The sequence below is a fragment of the Brassica rapa genome, chromosome A08, assembly GCF_000309985.2.
Source record: "Brassica rapa cultivar Chiifu-401-42 chromosome A08, CAAS_Brap_v3.01, whole genome shotgun sequence".
NCBI classification, from domain to species: Eukaryota; Viridiplantae; Streptophyta; class Magnoliopsida; order Brassicales; family Brassicaceae; genus Brassica; species Brassica rapa.
This window is the reverse complement of record NC_024802.2, coordinates 5,903,687-5,923,580: the sequence shown is the minus strand read 5'-3', so window position 1 is coordinate 5,923,580 and position 19,894 is coordinate 5,903,687. Positions and strand designations below refer to the sequence as shown.

The 19,894-nt window shown below is 33.9% G+C and overlaps 3 protein-coding genes, 1 long non-coding RNA gene and 1 other non-coding gene across 7 annotated transcripts; 3 read left to right on the top strand and 2 right to left on the bottom strand.

The window, feature by feature from the left end:
* The first annotated feature begins 2,212 nt into the window (after positions 1–2,212).
* Positions 2,213–4,138, top strand: LOC103833320. 2 transcript variants are annotated; one of them, XR_004450322.1, is made up of 6 exons: positions 2,213–2,458; positions 2,663–2,755; positions 2,817–3,167; positions 3,235–3,342; positions 3,425–3,645; positions 3,954–4,138. XR_004450322.1 is itself a non-coding variant. In XM_009109411.3 (6 exons), the coding sequence occupies exons 1-6, from the start codon at positions 2,363–2,365 to the stop codon at positions 3,584–3,586; spliced, it is 726 nt and encodes a 241-aa protein (XP_009107659.1). In that variant the 5' UTR covers positions 2,213–2,362; the 3' UTR covers positions 3,587–3,639. The 2 variants fall into 2 exon arrangements, 1 of the variants encoding a protein (XP_009107659.1); XM_009109411.3 differs by lacking the exon at positions 3,954–4,138 and having other exon boundaries at positions 2,817–2,991; positions 3,076–3,167; positions 3,425–3,639.
* On the bottom strand, positions 2,610–3,245 carry LOC117127372. The gene is made up of 2 exons (XR_004450345.1): positions 3,064–3,245; positions 2,610–3,003 (listed from the first exon to the last, which is right to left on the bottom strand). It is a non-coding gene; the product is annotated as an uncharacterized LOC117127372 (long non-coding RNA).
* Positions 4,139–10,824: 6,686 nt separating the features above from the next.
* Positions 10,825–12,215, top strand: LOC117127362 (photosystem I reaction center subunit XI, chloroplastic). The gene is made up of 2 exons (XM_033277498.1): positions 10,825–11,073; positions 11,560–12,215. The coding sequence occupies exons 1-2, from the start codon at positions 10,906–10,908 to the stop codon at positions 12,049–12,051; spliced, it is 660 nt and encodes a 219-aa protein (XP_033133389.1). The 5' UTR covers positions 10,825–10,905; the 3' UTR covers positions 12,052–12,215.
* Positions 11,071–11,275, top strand: MIR5725 (microRNA MIR5725). Its single transcript, NR_120836.1, has one exon. It is a non-coding gene; the product is annotated as a microRNA MIR5725 (primary transcript).
* A 1,931-nt stretch (positions 12,216–14,146) lies between the features above and the next one.
* LOC103833322 (fibrinogen-binding protein) lies at positions 14,147–19,395 on the bottom strand. Of its 2 annotated transcripts, none has more exons than XM_033277500.1 (3): positions 15,928–19,395; positions 15,494–15,853; positions 14,147–15,428 (listed from the first exon to the last, which is right to left on the bottom strand). In XM_033277500.1, exons 1-3 carry the CDS (start codon positions 15,980–15,982, stop codon positions 15,217–15,219), a joined length of 627 nt encoding a protein of 208 aa, XP_033133391.1. In that variant the 5' UTR covers positions 15,983–19,395; the 3' UTR covers positions 14,147–15,216. The 2 variants fall into 2 exon arrangements, with proteins under 2 accessions (XP_033133391.1, XP_033133392.1); XM_033277501.1 differs by having other exon boundaries at positions 16,691–19,394.
* Positions 19,396–19,894: the final 499 nt, after the last annotated feature.

The window sequence follows — 19,894 nt, the reverse complement described above, 5'->3', positions numbered from 1 at the left end:
GACCCGTGAGTGGGCCACATAAAGTTGACCATGGGTGAATACGGATTTAGGTAGATATAAGATGACCTCTTTTAAATTTGACCTTGGCTTTGTTGATTGTCATTGCATAACACAATCTGATAGGGAATTATCATCGACGTAAGGTGAACGGTAGCTTTGTTTCATCATGCAAAAGAAGAATCCTTGGGATCAAGAATTCTTTTCCAATGTGCGAGCCAGTGATAATTTTTGCCTTCAGCATGCGGTCGCCTATGTGGGTTAGGATCATACGGGTACCATTGCATAATCCCTTTTTTGATTTATGTTTCGCAAAATCGAGGCACCAACCTTCAGAGTGAGATTGTGTGAAGGCAACCCTGGAAATTCCAAGGAATTGAGATACTCAACTGCGTATAAAGTATCATTTTGATATGATCGATTTTTCGATATCTCAAAGCTATCAGAGCTGAAGTATTCTCTTGACACCCCATCAGTCTGTGAGATGGTATAAGAATTGATTTCATCGACGGTTTCATTACGGGGTGTGAGTATAGCTCTATCAGTATAGAAGCTTTGGGAGGTCGTCATTTTGTTGACTTCTTCGTATGCAGCATTGACAAGTTCTTTTAATGGGTCAACATAATTCTGTCGAATCAATGACCTATCGACAGTTATCATTTGTTCATGGTACATGCCGCTTCAAACTCTTCATATCCATGGAACCGGAACCGATATTCAGGAAACCAAACAGAACAGTCCCCGAGACAAGAGAGGATAGAGTTCCATGAGAAAGTAATGGTCAAGATTAGTTCAGCAACCCGATACACAATCTTGCTCTTAGATCCATAAAACTTAATGAGTCTGTAAATGGAACCGGCAATCATGTGTGGCAAATAGGTGTCAATTCTTCCTTGGGGGATGAATCTTTGGATCATAGTACCCTGTTGATAACGAAAAAGCAACGACTGTTAGTAATTTTATCGAGCAAGCAAAATGAAAAAAAGAAAAACAAAAAATGTCGGAATAAACCTGTTCGTCAATCAGAAGTATTTCTAGACCAATAAGTATCTTCGTGAGTGCGTTCCAAGCCTCCCAAAAATGGATCAGACGAAACCTTAACTCGCCTTCTTGTGGTCCGAATTTGACATCTCTGAAGAACAACACTTCATCAGTTTTGGCGGGTGGGACACCGTTTCCGCCGCTATGTTTGATCGGCACTTCGGAGCACACAACGGCCTTGCCATTTGGTTTCTTCGACATAGGATCGCCGGAGACAGCTTTGGCATAAGAGACACCGGTTTGGCCGGTGCGTTTGATCGGCTCGGCGGAGGAGACAGCGTCCTTTCCATTTTGTATCTTCGAAATAAGATCGCTGGAAACATGGGATTTGCTGTTGGAATTCATCGCTTTGATCGGCTCGGCGGAGGAGACACCGTCCTTTCCGTTTGGTTTATTCGAGATTAGATCGCCGGAAACAGGGGATTTGCTGTTGGAATTCATCGCTTGAGAGAATATTTTTGTGTGTAATAAATTTGGGAAAAAGATGAGTGTCATAAAGAAACTTAGAGGGAGGAAGGCGAATGGAAGCCATAAATGAGATTTTCGGAGGATTCATTGCACAGAGATGGAGTAGTGTGTTGATTGATCGACGATCCGTTGAAGAAATGGAAACGACGAAGATAGGAGATTGTCGAAGGGATTCATCGTCTCAGCCTCAGCGTTTTAGGGTTTCTCTTGGATTGGGCTTATGGGCCAATACTTCAATTTACCGATCAAGAAAAAAGAGCAGCCCAACACCGGTGTGACATGGCAAAAAGGAGGTTTCTTATTGGCTGATTTTCGAAGACGACGTGAATGGCCTAACTGATGTTCATATCTCCTTTTTACTTATTGTTTGATAAGCCCCTTAAAAGATCTTAGGATAATTATTTCAAATAGCAATTTTTAAGTTTTTGTCACAAAAATAGCTCACAATAAAAAAAATAACCAAAAATGCCCATTTTATTTTGAAATTTTTTATATTTTTTTATATTTTTTAAAATTTGAAACACTATCTCCAAAACTACACTTCTTAACTCTAAACTTTAAGTCTAGATTAATTAATTCTAGAGTAAAAATATATTTTTACTTTTTAATAAAATTTATTTTGGTCATTTTTTTCATTAGGTAGTGTTTTTTGTGAAAATAAACGAAAGGGCTATTCTATAAAAGTACTATCTTATCTCGGCTCGAACAAAAATTAAATACGACGCCATTTTGATGTAAAACTGGTTAGGGTTTCTTGTGAGATCATTCGGCTCGTTATTAAACACTTGAACCGGAGTTGGCGTGAACAGAAGAAAACCTAAATTCTTGCTTTTGTTCATCCGCTTCCTCTTCTTCGATGGATGAGAAATTGGCAACATCAGCTTCGAAAATTCCGAAACGAGCTTCTATAAAATCCCAACCCGATTTCGATTACTCTATCCGCAAGCAAAAGGTCCTTTCTCAATTGTCCCATTCAATTTCTGTTTTATTATACCTGAATCTCTCTGTTGAAGTTTATTTTCAATTTCTATTAGTAGTTTTTCTGAATTGGGTTTTCGTTCGTTTTCAATTTTTGCTTCGTTTGTATTCGATTAAAATAATCATTTTTACTAGTTTCTGGGCGTTTTTGTTTTAATGTAAAATTAATGAAATGTAGCTCAGAGAAAGTTGCTTCAGAAGAGTTAGAGAAGAAAGGACACGTCTGCTGTGGAAATTGAGGCACTCTGATTGTGAATCTTCAGATCAGAAGGTTTGTTTGTTTTGAAAGAAACTTTCGTTGTCAGTGACTTTAACGTTCTTTTGTGTTTCAGGAGATTATCAATTCTGCTTTCCAGGACATTGTTTCTGATGAATTAAAAAAAATTGAGGATTCCCATGATATATTGTGGGAATATGAAGGCCCAGAAGATGCTTATGAAGGTGATAGTGAAGAGATATTGCTAGAAATGCAACATATGTTTTACAATGATTTGATTTCAGAGACTGGTAAACCATTTACTCTCTCTCTCCTTCCGATTTGGCGGAGTTGGATTTTGATGCATTGTTGTGGCTACTTACTTCTTCTTCCAGGATCATATGCTCAGGCTGAAACATGGGATGAAGAGGAAGATGAGTACTTGGCCACCTTAGTCTCTCAGAATATGCTTTTAAACACTGAACAGGTAGGTTTCCTTTCATCGAGGATCCTTGTCTTTCCAAATCTTGACACTGGTGTGATGTGTTTGTCAGGAGCCAAACCAGATATGGTGTCCGATCTGCAAGCAAGGCGAGGTTATGGAGAATCACCGACATATCTATTGCAGCATGTGTGAAATGCAGCTGATCAAAGGCGAAGAGGTGCAGATTCTATTCTCTAATCTGACTCACCCACTGAAGTTGCCCTTGCGTTTTGTTATCTGATTCCAGTCTTTTCCATCAGGTTAACCTGAACATTCTGCAAGAACGGTTAGCGGAAGTGCACGCTGAACATTTCGAGAGAGGATGCAGATTGAAACCAAAGTTCAGTGTTCAGAGTCTCTATAATTTGAAGGCATTGTACATCACATGTGAAGCTTGTAGTGCCTTTGAGGTCGTTGTCTAAGTTCTAACGTAATGATACTCATAATTTTTGGTATATATTAGCTTTTGAGATCATCATGCTTAAGGCATGTTCTTTTGGTAAACGCTGAAACCAGCGGCAGCGACTGAAAATTAGAACTGTCACCACGGCAAAACACAGCCAGCACATCACTCGTGAAACAACACCAGCCTGCTTTTCTTGACGCTGTGGCTGATTGCGAGGAGTAAAAGAACGCTGAATATTTCAGCGACAGCGGCTTCCCATATTTTGTACTCTCGACAGTTTACTTGTGTCCATTTTAATTTTCCATGCATCAACTTTTCTTCCGTCGTCACTGCAAATTTCCGTCGCTGCCGCTGATCTCAGCGTTCACCAAAAGAACAGACCTTTAGTGGAATCCTGCGTACGTTGCTAACAGTATTCTGATTTCTCAGTATAGCTACATTAACCGTAGTAGATACCATCTTTTAATCTTTGTTCATGTTTATGTTGAGATTCTTCTGATATCAGATTAGTAGAATATTCCATGATTTGGGGTGTTACAATGGGATTTGTGAACACTTGAAAGCTTTTTGTATATGCCCCAAAACCATAACACCAAATTTGTTGTTTTCGTTTTTAACTTTAGTTTACATCTTCTAACTATAACATCAATTTCTACACTAAAATAATATTCTAATTATTATTTTCTTAGTTTTGGTAATTTAACATATTAATTATTTTAATTGACTAATAATATTTTAATTTTATATTTACTTATAAAAATTAAGCAAATTTATCTTTTTGTTTATTTATATATGTTAATTTTTATTTTAGTCAATTTATACTAATTTTTTAATTTGATTTTAAATTAAAAATTTATACATTTAATATGAAAAGCATTTTAATTTTGTTACCATTTAATGTTATTGATTTTACTAGGTCTGTGCATTCGGAACCTTGGGCCAGATTTGTCGGGTCCGGGTCTTTCGGATTTTAGATATTAAGACCCAATATGATAATTAAATCTGTCGGTTCTGGTTTGGTTCAGGTCTTGTCGGGTCTGTATCGGTTCAGGTCCAAAATAGTTGGACCCAATAGAATAGCTAGAATTTTTCTGTTTAGGTATGGTTCGGGTCTTGTTTGGTTTAGCCCAAAAAAATACTCAAATACACAAAAATACCTGAAAATATTTAAATACTCGAAACATATATTTTACCTAAAATCTGATCCGAAGACATGAAAAATACCAAATTTTTATCCGATTATCCGAATAATATTTTTGAAAATCTAAATTTTTTATCTCAAACACAAAGACAAATCCAAAAACCCAAATCCAAAACTTAAAAAATACCCATAATACCAAATATACTGAAACACCCATACATACCTAAGATATACCAAAAATTTCGGATATTTTAGGTATGTTTTTGGGTCTCGGATTTGGGTCAGGTCCAAGACCGGCATGTCCTCCACAACAAGATCCAATAGGGTAAAAAGATCGGTTCGATTCCTACTCGAACTGAAAATTTTCGGGTCGGATCCTCCGGTCCAGGTAAAACACATGTCTGATATGATATCAAATAAATCAGATAATTAAAAGAAAATTTATTACTATTAGTTTTGGCATCAAATTTATTACTTTTTTGATATTAACATTTTACACTAATTTAAAAATTTATACATAATTTTTATTTACTTTTGAATAATTTATAAAATATTGAATTTATAAATAACATAAATGTTATTACATTAAATAAAAGTGTGTCGATGGAGGAGATGACAGTTTTGGTTTGATAAAAAGTGGATTGGACAGAAAGGATTATTGATTGACAGGGGTTGGGATGACTCAACCAATGGGATTTTTGAAGGTAGTTCTAGGGATTTTGTTGAAAGTAAATAATTGTAGTCATATATGAGATGACTAGATGGCGCATGAATAATCCACTATATGACTAGAAAAAAATTAGTGAGCTTCAACAAGTTTTGCAACAAGTACAAACATATATTTGTAGAACACACGAGGAAATTATGGAAGTTTCTAGGAAACTCGAAGAAGCGTACAAGGATAAAGAGGAATATTGGCAACAGAAGAACCCAAATATGCAGTATTCATCATGGGATCTTAACACCAAATTTTATTATGTCTTAACGTAACAATGTCGTGTCTAGAATAGGATTGTGGATTTACATAATAATATTGGACAATGGATAACATAGCAAAAAAGAGTAGAAAAGGTTGCAGTGGATTATTTTGATGAACTATTGAATACTACTTCTCCCTCAGAATTCAAATTTTTTTGAATGAGATCACACCAAGTATTATTCATCAGATGAATCAGAGGTTAATTAGGATTGTGACGGAGGATGAGGTAAAACAAGCTTTGTTTATGATGTATCTAAAGAAAGCTCATGTACCAAATATAATGACATCATTGTTTTTCTAACACTCGGCCTATAATAAAGAGGGACCTTCTAGACCTGGTCAATCATTTCTTGACTTCAAGGAAACTTTCTGCAAGGTTAAAAATTACAAATATTTTCTTCATTCCTAAAACAGAGAGGCCTTCGACGATGACAGAGCTTCAGCCCAAGTACTAAATCAAACATTATCTTTGAGAGAATAGCTTGAAGGTTAATTTGAGCATATCAAATTTGACACCGTTGTCGGAGACTCCGACCACCATTAGACTAGGTGTAGGATTTTGTCTAGGTTTTAATTTATAGTTTATTTACATAAATTTTTTCTTGTGTTTCAGGTACATATGAATATGAATACTAGAAACAACGAGGGGATAAAGATTTTACTCGTAGAACCACTAGGTTTAGAACGCGTGATTCATAAGTATAAGAGGGCAGTCGACATCTTCCAAGCAGCAAACAACAACATAGAAATTCAAGTGTCGAATGACACTGTTCAACCAAAGTCTAATGACAGAGTTCATCCCGTGTCGAAAGACACAATGTTGTTTAAGTATGGGGGAGGTATTACTAATACTGTGGTTTGTTTTGAGGTTTTATTTTATAAGTTTTTATTAAGTTTTATTGTCAAGAAGGAGATGATGAACTTTTTCAATTTTACTTATTATCTAACCACTCTCTAGCACCATTCTTTGAGGTTATTGGCTGCAGGGTGTACTGATTGGAAGCACAAAATTGGATCACCTACCAATAATATCCGCACTAGCTGAGAACGTCTGAAGGAACCAAACCTGACTTCCAACCTTAATCAATTCAACTTGCTTGTCTTATGGTTTGGTATACATTGGATCGGATTCCTCTTCATGGTCTGAAAGGTAAAAGTATGGGTGATTTTGGTTTGCTTCTCTCCTCCCTTCGGCATCCAAAGAGAAAAAAAAAAGATTGAGATGATTTTCTTAGATGCAAAGAGGTAGGTACATTACCGATGACTTCACTATTCCAATTCAAATGAATGATCACACATTGTTGGAAGCGAGGGGTAGGTATATTACTGATGACCCTACTATTCGCCTACACTTTACCAAGAAAATGAAAAAAAAAGAAGTAAAGAAAAGTAAGGAAAAAAAAAAGAAATAAAAAAGAAGATGAATAAGATGGAATGCATCAACATCATTGTTCATTGGATTTGAGATAAAATGATTCATAAAAGGGAGATATAAAGAGAAAAGAAACCAGAATAAGACTACATGTTTACTGAGATACTTGTTGGGATAAGAGTCCATGTGTCATTTGATCGATACTCACAGGATTTAGCCTACACATTTATATGCAGTAATGAGATCAATAGAAGGGTATGTCAGACATAATCACCTGAGCAGTGGGCTGGATGCTTAGGTTGCTAAGTTAAGGTCTAATACATGAAAGTGCCCTTGAAGTTGGTACTAACTTGATGTGGCTCGAAACATAGCAGAGGTAATGGTAGTAAGTTTAAAATTGTGTGAGTCTCTGCTGTTATTAAACTTCAGGTTTATTCTTATTTTGTTTGAGGACAACCAAAATAGTAAGTCTGGGGGAGTTGATATATCATAGATTTTATTCCATTTAGACCATGGTATACAGTTAGAGAGTCTATTATATAGATTTGGAGTATGTTTTAGAGTGCTTTCTGGTTCAGGTACGTTTTGGAAAACTTTGGTGATTTTGGAGCTTTTTGAGGTGCAAAAAACTGCCCAGACGTATCAGATGTTTATCCATGGATGGAGACACTCACACAATTTCATTGAGCCCATCTTCTGACACAAGTTAGATCTTTGAGTCAGCTTTCCCAAGCCACCAGTTTGCGGTCAGCCAGCTTTCTGTAGCAGACGTTATGCTTGTTTTACTGAAGAATGGTCAGTCTGCCTCGCAAGAAGAAGCTGTCGGAGAGCGAAAGAATGTCGATCGACGACACAGCCTTTCTGTCAATCGACGACACAGCCTTGCTGTCGATTGACGGTGATCCAAGAAGACGGAAAACCAGCAACGAGGAAAACAACATCAATGACATCTAAACTCTGACTCAATCCAACGAGATGTAGTTTCTAACCTTAGCAAAAACCTAAGGAAAAAGAGGACCAAAATTGATCAAAATAAAAAACAACAGCGTAAGAAACAACCGCACAATATGGAACTAATATGTCTGATCTATAACAAATACCAGATATATTCATAGAAAAAGAAGGTGAGGAAAAGCAGGAGCACGGAGATGAGTCTTTTCCTAGTGATGGTGAGAAGCACTGCACCCGGAGAGGTAAACAAAATACATAGATGGTGATGACTCAATGTCAAAAAATGGGGGAGAATGCAAAATACACCTAAAAATAGTAATGTTCAAAAATGTGAAAAATTAAAATACAATTTTGACGCCGTTAATCTTAGAATCAACAAATGCCTAAAGAAAGAATTATTGAAATTCAATATGTTTTAATCAAAAACTCACTTCACCATTAACAAGTAGCATTACACATACAACAACACATTATTGAAAAGACAAATAAATAATATATTAAGTTATTACCTACTACTTCATAACATAATAAAACATCAAATAATGTTTTTCACAAATAAATACTAGCCATATAATCACATCATCAAAAAATCATATTTAAAAACAATAAAACAATTCGTGCAGTCAACCCCGAGTAATAACTAAGAAAAAAAAATCTATACCATTATTTAATAAGTGAATTTGCTTATTTGTCACATTCTCCATGATTTTAGAGTTGAGTTATTATTTTTAGTAAATAACTTTAATTAAACTATAATTAAAATACAATCCATTATTTATCTGATTAAAAATTAATATTATAAAATTTATCTAAAAAAATAAATGAAACACGTTTTTGAAAAAAGAAAAGATAATTCCAGGTATTTATTTTGTATCTATCTACATCTTTCTTTCTTATTCACTAACTTTTATAATTAGTAGTATATATATACATATAATAATTAGATTTATCATTATACTAAAATATTAAAAATATGTAAATAAAAAATAACAAAAATTGATATATATTTTTGTAAACTAAATATGTCATGGAATATTTTCCTGAATTATTAAATTTATTTTAATATTAAAATAATAAAAGAAGGTATATAAGGAATAACAATAAATTTGATTTAAATTTATTTGTTATTTCTGATTTTTATAAATATTTTTTATTGGGAATATAATTATTTGAAAAAAATTTCAAAAGATCTCGCTCCAAAAGGGAATATTTTCAAAATATTAATTTTTAATTAACTCTATTTACTTTTATGTTTTTCAAGAATATCATAGAATTATAACTGCCTTGTTTAAATTACAATTTCTTTCAAAGACTATTATGTAAAGAAAAATGTTATTCTATTTTTTTTATAAAAACTGTATTTTCCGAAATTATTTGTTTCAGTTATAATTATTAAAGTTTGAAAGTTAAAAGACCATTTTGAAAAAAAAAATTATAATTTTATAATAAGAAAATACTATTTAATCTGTATATTTAGGAGAAAATACAGACTCTATTATAAATTAAAAATAGAGATTGACTATAACATATTTTTCCTCTATTATAGCATTTAGAAATAAGTATAACAATAGATAGCAAATTTTCTATACACTATATATTAATGTTTTATTTGTCAACATGGTTGCTCTATTTTAGTGTTTATTCATTTATCTTTGTTTAAAAAGAATATCATTTTAGCTTTTTTATTTGTTTTCAAAAAAGTGTCATTCTACATTTTCAATGTAAATTTTTACATTAAATCTCTTTCTTATCTTTTTAAATAACCGATAGATGTTTAGTTAAATCATTTTTGTTTAAGTAGTTGTATGATAAATAAGAATAGATTAGTATATTTTGTTATTTTTTTAATATGCGTGAAACGTATATAAGTGACACTTATTATGAAACGGATGGAGTATTATGGAAGATATTTCAAAATATAATTATAAAATATCAATCGTTTATTTACTTTAATTAATATAATATGTAAAGTTGAGTTGGATTGAACATTTTTTTGCTTTTGATTTATTTTGAGATTTTTGTGGGTTTTGGTAATTTCAAAAATTTTGATTGAATAACATTGCTTTATATTAGCTGTTGTATATTTGTTATTTAATTAGATAATTATTATTAATTAATTTAGTTAAAATTGTTTAAAGATAATAACATATTTTAAAATAATAAAATATTGACAATGTTGTTCAAAATAATGTTTTTAAATTAATAAAAATTAAGAAATTGAAAGATTCATAAAAATATTACAAATTCAATGTTTGACTTAAAAAAAAATTCCTTTAAATTTAATATTACATTTATTAATAAATACCTATAAACAAATTATGCCCGCATGTGCGGACAAGACACCTAGTTATACATTATAGGGAAAATTGTTTTTTTAGAGCAAAAAAATGGTAATTATGTCCCTTTATACTAATCTATACTACTTTATGTCCCATTAGACTAATTTTTTTCAAAATGGCAGTAATGCCCTTAAAATTGTAATTTTTTATTCTTTTTTCGTTTTTTTTATTTTTTTGTTCCTTTTTCGTTTTTTTTTGTTTTTTTTTAAAAAATCGATTTTTTTTTTCAAAATATAAAAGTGAATATTCCTAAATATTTTGTTTCCATATTTTTAGGAACTGATTTCTTATATAAACATCCCTACATTATATAAACAGATATTAATATGCATACAATGCTAGAGCGCAAAGTGGATAAGATAACATCCAATGAGAATCAAGTATATCAAACACCGGACCCTAAGAGCCACAAAATCTCCCGAACCAGATCCTCTGTCATGCCACATCAGCATATGCAATCTCAAGTCTATTAGATTTGCTTATTTCTTCAGCACATAATGAAGTCAATCTGATTTAAAATTCATAAGAGCCACAACATTTCATAAAAAAAATAATGGCAACGACTGCATCTCCAATGGCGAGCCAGCTAAGATTAAGCTTCTCTTCTGCTACTAATGCGAGGCGTCTCGCTGTTCCTAAGGGCATCTCCGGGGCTCCTTTCGGCGTTTCACCGACCAAGAAGACGTTTTCTTTCACCGTCCGAGCTCTCCAGTCAGACAAGGTATCTTCTTTACGTTAACAAATAGTATACGATGCAGATCAGATTGTGCCAAATCTAAAAATTACTTAAGAACACACATATGTCAATTCATAATCAGCCATGGTATTAACATATGTGTGTGCTTAAGTAATTTTTAGATTTGGCACAATCTGATCTGCATCGTATACTATTTGTTAGGATTATATCTTAGGAAAATTAGGAAAATCAATATTTTATATAATAATATTAGTTAGGATTAAATGGCCAGAATATGGTATTTTTTTTTTTAAACATGAACAGGGCATGACTAATTTAGTGATTTTATAGAACCTTTACATTATGACTGAAAAGAATGAGAACTTGGGGTTTGACATATCACATATGAGTTGTTCAGAAAAAAAAAAGACATATCACATATGTAACTAAAAGTTATACGCATCCATATTCATATATAGATACTGATCTAACAGTTAATATACAAATAATCTGACATGGATAACTTGGCAGCCAACATTCCAAGTGGTCCAACCAATCAACGGAGATCCATTCATCGGAAGTTTAGAAACCCCAGTGACGTCAAGCCCATTGATCGCGTGGTATCTCTCCAACCTCCCGGCTTACCGCACGGCCGTCAACCCTCTCCTCCGTGGTGTCGAAGTGGGTTTGGCTCATGGTTTCCTCTTAGTGGGTCCGTTTGTCAAAGCAGGTCCATTAAGGAACACTGCTTACGCTGGCTCCGCCGGCTCTTTGGCCGCTGCTGGGCTTGTAGTCATCCTCAGCATGTGCCTCACTATCTATGGAATCTCTTCGTTCAAGGAAGGAGAGCCGTCGATTGCACCAAGTTTGACTTTGACCGGGCGGAAGAAGCAACCGGACCAGCTTCAGACAGCAGAGGGATGGGCTAAGTTTACTGGAGGGTTCTTCTTCGGAGGGATCTCAGGTGTGACTTGGGCTTACTTCCTTCTCTACGTTCTTGACCTTCCTTATTACGTCAAATGAATGTAGTTAAAAATATGAGTTTTCACCAATCTTCTCGACCTTCAAATACTCTCTTGCATCATTGTTTTTTTTACTCGTCTTTATCAAGAATCTTGAATTTCATGATGCTTAATGTATATTACTATGAATATTTTCTTAGCTTTTTCTTCGTGTTAGTTGACATTAATTTATATATGTATTAAAATTGCTCTAAACTGAGTTGGTAATATTGCCACTACAAGTCTACAAATATCAAATAATATGAATGTGGAGATATTTTATTTTAATAAAAATCATGTTCTGAATTTAAAAAAAAAACTCATCTATAAATTTTATAAAAATATGAAAATAAAAATAAATATTTGCACGGTCCAAACAAAAGACACAATATAAAAAAAATTCACAAAAATCATATCGGAACATAAATAAAACTAAATTATTTAAAATAACATAAACAAATTACAAGATCTACACTGCCAAAATAAAAATGTATTGTGGACCGTTTCAAATTATCTCAACAAACTTATTAAGAAATTTAGTAAACTACAACAAATTGAAGAGATAGATCTATATATATATATGATTACAACAAACAAATTGGACATTATTCTCTTATAGGACATAACCCACTTTTCTTATTCTCTTACAACCTAACATATTTTACATAACCCCAATGAAAGAAAATTACTATAAGGGCCTTAATGAATGGATGATCTACACCATTGGATCAAAACAAAATGAGCCACACGATTTATCATTTCCCTTTTCTCCTCCTTACACGGGACCCACCCTTCTTCTTCCTCTCTTCAATTAACACGTAACAACCACCATTCTTCCTCACTTCAATTCTTCTCTTCAATTCTTCATCAAACAATATCTCTTTTGGGAGATTGGACGAAGAGCGGCATAAACATCCACAACAAATTCTTTGGGTAGTGCTCTCTCTCTCTCTCTCTCTCTCTCTCTCTCTCTCTCTCTCTCTCTCTCTCTCTCTCTCTCGTAAATTAGATTCAGTACGTTGAATCATGTTTGAACCAAAGACATTACAATAGTAAGAGTGATTTGAAATTGAATATAATGTAAATCTAATTAGAATCAAGAAATTGTGGAAGGAAAATTGTTTATATAATATGGTATAACTGGTATAACTAATGTTACTGTGATTGTTCATACGAACTGTACGACTAGTTAAACAGGTACAACTATTTGTAACTTGTACAATATATATAACGAACTGTACGACTAGTTAAACAGGTACAACTATTTGTAACTTGTACAATATATATACTGGTACAACTAGTGTTACTGTGATGGTTCACAAGAAACATACAACTAGTTAAAATGGTACAACTATTAGTCACGTATACAATATGATACTGGTACAACTAGTACAAATGTCATCACTACATGTATAACTAGAATAACCGGTACAACTACTAAGTGGTGATGTTGTTTATTATACTTTTTCAGGTAACTATGGATAACAACAGAAGTGTGGTGATATATTTTAATCAAGGGGGTAGTTATTCAGGTGTGGGAGATGAAGTTTGATGGAAGCGGAAAGACCGACATATTTCTACTTTAGTGTTTACGATGAGAAGTGATGAGGAGGTGACTTACTCTCAGTTGGTTGATAGAGTATGGAGGAAAATGAAGATTGAGGTAGCTTCGTCCATGACAGCTGAGTTACTTTCCATTTGGAATGGATGATAAGAGGCCATGTTACATCTTTGATGATGAAGATGTTTTAGGATATTTATTGGAAGTCGAAAAAAATCAGAGGCGTACTATCTTGCACGTGGAGCTCATAGAATCTCTCTCACAAAACCAAAGTAACGAGATGTTTTCTAAGGATGATGAAATTATTAGTGATGCAAGAGCTAATGATGATATGGTTGGTCTTAAGGAGTTGACGACTATTCCTCATATTCAAGAGGATGAGAATGAAAAAGGCGATGAAGTGGGTACTGAAAGAGATGGTATGGAGAAGCAGCTGAAACACCAATTGTACATTTCAAGTGGGATGACGGTATTGACATGGTTTTGCACCAAGAATTTGAAACTAAGTATGAAGTGAGAGATTTAGTGGACAAAGTTGTGCATAAGAATTGTTTTGAGGTTGACATTGTGAAGTCTATGCCTCGACTTTACATATTAAAGGGTTGGTTGCAAATGGTATTTACGAGCTGTGGAACTTATTTAAGTGTTGTGGAACTTATTTATGTAATGTGTTGTTTATGTTAGGTACGACAGGTACAACTGGTAAAACTTCATATAACATAAAAATCATGTTTCTGTGTTGTCGTATTGGTACAACTAGTATAACTATATGATGTAATACTAGGACAACTACATTATATACACGAGGAAGGAAATACTGGTACAATTGGTACAACTTCTTAAAATATGACATTTTAAAACTCCATTTGGCTTTTTATAATTAAATAACAATAGACTATATAAGTTGGAATGTCCTAAGATTCGTCCATCCTAATTATTTGAATTTTTACCCAAAAAAATTCAATTATTACACAATCACATAAGTTTCTATGATCTACCTTATAATTTAAAGGTTTGTTTACTAGTTTGTTCACTATATTTTTGGAGAACGTACACATAATATATTTTAACAAAATTAATGATTACTTTGTATGTGGTTCAATGTATTTAAGAATTACAAGACTGTACAACTGAGATATATATATTTTTAATGTGGTACAACTACACAATTCAAATTCTCTACCAAAATACAACTATGAACAAACTTATACAACTCAAACCCTGGTATAACTATGTATTAGTTTGTACAACTAAAATACTGGTACAACTACTTGTTATTATGTTTTAGTTGATTATCACATTTTAAATGTGCAACACCTTTTAAGAACAATAGTTGTACCTTCTGTTATTTAGTTGTACCAGTTGTATATGTCAGAGTAATTTTGCCATAGTTTACTTGGTAGTATTAGTTATACGAAAAACCTGTCAAGTTCAAACAAGTTCAACAATAATATGATAAACACAAGTTCACTACTAAATCAGAAACACACAAGTTCTATGTTTCACAAAAGCAACAGCAAGTCTTAAGTTTCACAACAGCAACACAAGTCTTATGTTTGACAAAAGAAACACCAACATCCAAAAGTAGCATAAAGGTTTAATAACCAAATACAAGACACACATAGATTACTTCTCAACATATGGAGACTGCTTCATACGAGAAGGATTTGGCACCCTCTTCGTCTTCTTCGGTGAATCTTCTTCAGCATCTCCATCCTTTTCATCCGTTGATTCTTTCTCCGAAGCTTTCTTCTCCACAGCTTCTTTCTCCGCAGCTTCTTTCTCCAAAACTTCTTTCTCAAACTTCTCTGCTGTTGCCACCATCACTTCAAGATCCTCTACAAAATAAATTAAAATCAAATCACAGCTAAGTTACAATAAAAATTACAACAAAATACATTACCTTGCAGTGCGTGCTCGGGCTCATTCTCAACCTCGTTTGTGGCCTCCTTATCAGCATCATCTTCTGCCATCTGCTCGGGTTCATTCTCACCCTCCTTTGTGGCCTCCTTATCAGCATCAACATGGCTATCTTTCTCATGCTCATTTTCTCCATCCTCTGTGGCCTCATTATCAGCATCATCTTCTGCCATCTGCTTGGGCTCATTATCACCCTCCTTTGTGGCCTCCTTATCAGCATCAACCTGGATTTCTTTCTCAGGCTCATTCTCTCCATCCTTCGTGGCCTCCTTATCAGCATCATATTCTGCCATTTGCTCGGGTTCAGTCTCGCCCTCCATTGTGGCATCTTTATCAGTATCATCTAAAACAAAAATATATAAAGATTAATCATTTGTCTTAAAAACAGACCCTAATAAATAAGATCATAATTTATACCATTTTCTTGGCCTCCACTAGTGTCAAAACGATCATGATCAAACAAGTCCTCCATAATCTCAAATCTGTCCCTCAGATTGCTAGTTCTACGAGTAACACAAGTTATACATATACGAGTGATACTAGTAATACACAAATTCTGCTACAGTCGTAGTTGTACGAGTTTTACAAGTTGTATACTTAAATTTGTTTAAGTTGTACGAGTTAAACAAGTAATACAAAAAACAGTAGTGCAAGTTATACTACTTAGATTTGTGTTTACTTGTAGCTGCATATGTTCTAGTTGTACGAGTTATACAAGCAATACGTAGGACATTTGTACGAGTTATACTAGTTACACATATGTTCTACAAGTTATACATATAATAGTTGTACAAGTATTACTTATTAGATAGGTTCTACCTGTACGAGTAATACTAGTTATACAAATAACAGTTCTACGAGTAATACTAGTTATACAAATAACAGTTGTCCAGGTTTCACTAGTTAGATAATTACAAGATGTACGAGTGATACTTGTTTTACATATTACAGTTGCATTAGTCAAACAAGTAAAATTGTCATGTTCTAGTTAAATTTTTAAGAAGTTGTACCAGTTATACAATTTTACATTTCACAGTTGTATTAGTAAAACAATTTAAACTTCTTCATTTGTACAAGTTACACTTATCTTAAGTATACTACTAGGTTTACTAGTACATCTATATACAATATATCTTAGTTGTAACATATTACAAAAACTGATTTCGAAATGATTTCTTACCATTATTTGCTCTTCTGTAGCATTAAGTTCTCGTGATGTGGGAGGCTCACCATGCGATCCCATTTCCTCATTGTATCCTTGTTCCAAAGAAGGTGTCCTGCCCTTAGTGGAAGACCGGGAAAGAGATGCATCCGGAGGATCCTGTTGGTGTAGCGGATTTTGTCTCTTCGTTGGTGAAGGATCTTCTGATCTGGCTGGTGGTCCTAAGGGTGTCTCCTCATTGTCGGGTTGAGTAGGAGAAGCGGCCAGAGTTGGAGAAGCGGAGGCAGCAGCCGAATTAGGTTGAAGATTTTTGCGGTTTGAAGTAAGACGCGGCCGCTTCGTGGGTTGAGACAACGACCCACCGTCGTCTGCTTCGTGTTCCTCTGCTGGAGACGATCTAGCCCGCTTCTTCTTTTCTGTCGGCAAAGTCATCTTCTTCTTAGCCGGTTCAACCCCATTCTTCTTTGCCGGTGAGGATTTCTTCTTCTTTCTTGGTGGGGATTCTTTCTTTTTCTTGGTGAATCTTAGTTTAGATGTCGTTTTATGGTTGAATTGATGAGTGAAGATCAAAATTTTCAGAGATCGTGAAATGAAGAAAATGGGGAAGTTATGTTACGATTTAGGGATTTAGGGGAATAGGGTTCGAGTTTTAGATGGATCGGGTTTATGGATGGGATAGTAAGGGCATAGATTGTAAATAAATCAAAATCGTTTGGGCTTTTAGCTATTTTCCCTTGTTTTGTATTTAAATTTTAATGTAAAATAAAAAGAAATTAAAACAGGGTCACGAGAGAATATTTGAAATCCATGTGTGTCATGATAGAATTTGATCCAAACAAATTCAATTGAAAAGATTATTAAACAACCAGCCACACAAATAAAGATGCACACATAATATATTAAAATATTGAAACTAAAATGTATATTAATATAAAAAATATATGATAAAACACTTCTAGACCGGCATTTAAGAGCACCTTTATCCCAGAAACGTGGTTGGGTTTTTAATTTTTTAATTTTATTTTTATTTTTTCTGATTTATAAAAAAAAAATTAAAAACAGAACCAATTGTGGGCCGCCACGCGTCGTGGGGCCCACAAAACAGTACATCATACATCCAATATACGTTTCTTCTTCTGCAACAATTGAAGACGGTTTTGTCAAAAATTGTGGGCCCCCCCAACATAAGAGACGCTCAGCATACTGCGATGCAGATGCTCTAAACTCTCTTTCTCTCTTTCCTTTAGAGAGGGAACTTTCTCTCGAGACCCCCTTCTTATCAAACAAATATCTTTCATAAGGGAGCTCGATGTCGTTTTGTTATATAATATATTCGATCAATAGATCGACTCTTGGGTTGGGGTCTCTTCCCCTTCCGATTATGCTCTTATTCCTTGCTTATGGGAATCAATCTTTACTCCCACTTGTGTAAGCCAAAAAGGCTTATGAGTAAAGTTTCCTTGATACAAAGTAATATGTGTTTGTTGGAGTGATCTCGGTTGATTCTTTGGAGGTTTAGTAGAATCTGCATCTCTACTGATGGTCCGATAAAAATCCTCCTCTTGAATCAAATTTCGAGTATTTCCCAGTGTGATCAATCGGCGTTGAAGGAATCTTGGTTATAAACGACGGCTGAGGCAAAATATTAGAGTATACGAGATATGAAAGAGATTCATGAGTTTCATAAAAGGCGGGGTTCTAAAGTTCTGTGTGAATCGACTACGGCGGAGCCGGAGCTTGCGGTGGAAAAGCATCAGAGCAGCAGGATAGACGTCGTCTCACATGAAGATCCCGTGTTGATAAACGTGTCCTAAGATGCATCTGCAGCTAGCACGTGTAGATTAAAGAGGATGCTGAGTCGGTGTTAACACATATGAGCTAAATTATATTCTTTCTGGGCCTCGTTTAAATTAGTTCCATTTCGCTGTACTTTGGACCCGTTTGTTTCTCTATCTGGATGAAGATGAGTTTTTGTTTGTTTAAGCACTAAAAGTGCAACTCATTCAGATGGATCATCCCGATGATTTTTGGAAATTTATTAGGCTTAATTTTAAATTATATTCATCTGAACCAATTTGGATCATTTGAATGGAAATGGTTCATTCAAAATGGTATAATGTATATTATGCCTATAATATAATTCACAAATTACAAACCTAAACATAATATCATTTTTGTCACATACGAAATCTGACAAAACTACAAAAACACGTTTTCCCATGAAAACCTAGAAACTTTTTTTCACGCCAAAACTCCAAAAATGCATTTTCCCGCAAAAATTGCAAAATCGTGTTTTCCCGTCAAAATTGCAAAAACGCGTTTTTCCGCAAAAACCAAAAATGTGTTTTCATGCCAAAATCACAAAAACATGTTTTCACGCCAACACTCCAAAACACATTTTTTCGCCAAAACACAAAAAAACACATTTTCCCGCTAAAATTGCAAAAACGTGTTTTTCCGCCAAAACCAAAACAACGTGTTTTCCCGTTAAAACCGAAAATCTTGTTTTCCGGCCAAAATCGAAAAATGTGGTTTCCTGCAAAAACCAAAAAACACGGTTTCCCGCCAAAACCGAAAAAATCTCATTTTCCTACCAAAACCGAAAAATCTCTTTTTCACACGAAAACCGCAAAAACGCAAAAAAGCAAAAAAACACGTTTTCCCGCAAAAAACATGTTTTTCTCCAAAAATGCGTTTTCCCGCCAAAACTACAAAAACCTCAAAAACATGTTTTCCCGCGAAAAACCGCAAAAACGCGTTTTCCCGGGAAAACCAAAAAAATTCATTTTCCCACGAAAATTGCAAAAACGTGTTTCCCTCCAAAACCACAAAAAAAAAACGCGTTTTCCCGCCAAAAATGTTTTTCCAGCCAAAACCGCAAAAACCTGTTTTCTCGCAAAAACCAAAAATTTGTATTTTCCCGCCAAAACCGAAAAATCTCGTTTTTCCGCCAGAACCGAAAAATCTTGTTTTCTTGCCAAAACCGAAAAATGTATTTTCTCGCTAAAACTGAAAAATATTTTTTTTCCTGCCCAAACCGCAAAAAGAAAACTCGTTAATTTTATAATAATTCTAATGTAAATATATTAAACTAAATAATTAAATGTAATATAGTTAAAATTAATATCAAACATATGATTAAATCAACATAAGAGTATTTTGGTAATTTGTTTACTAAACTCATTTGAATGGAAATGAAAATAATGAAACAAACATTAGATA

Bases quoted from the DNA above. Each gene is read 5' to 3' on its own strand.
- LOC103833320 (XM_009109411.3), top strand. From the start codon at position 2,363: ATGGATGAGAAATTGGCAACATCAGCTTCGAAAATTCCGAAACGAGCT. The intron at 2,992-3,075 runs GTAAACCATTTA...TTCTTCTTCCAG, and splicing joins TGATTTGATTTCAGAGACTG to GATCATATGCTCAGGCTGAA. The intron at 3,343-3,424 runs GTGCAGATTCTA...CTTTTCCATCAG, and splicing joins AGCTGATCAAAGGCGAAGAG to GTTAACCTGAACATTCTGCA.
- LOC103833322 (XM_033277500.1), bottom strand. From the start codon at position 15,982: ATGGAGGACTTGTTTGATCATGATCGTTTTGACACTAGTGGAGGCCAA. The intron at 15,854-15,927 runs GTATAAATTATG...TTTTTGTTTTAG, and splicing joins TAGTGGAGGCCAAGAAAATG to ATGATACTGATAAAGATGCC. The intron at 15,429-15,493 runs GTAATGTATTTT...TTTATTTTGTAG, and splicing joins GCCCGAGCACGCACTGCAAG to AGGATCTTGAAGTGATGGTG.
- LOC117127362 (XM_033277498.1), top strand. From the start codon at position 10,906: ATGGCAACGACTGCATCTCCAATGGCGAGCCAGCTAAGATTAAGCTTC. The intron at 11,074-11,559 runs GTATCTTCTTTA...ATAACTTGGCAG, and splicing joins GAGCTCTCCAGTCAGACAAG to CCAACATTCCAAGTGGTCCA.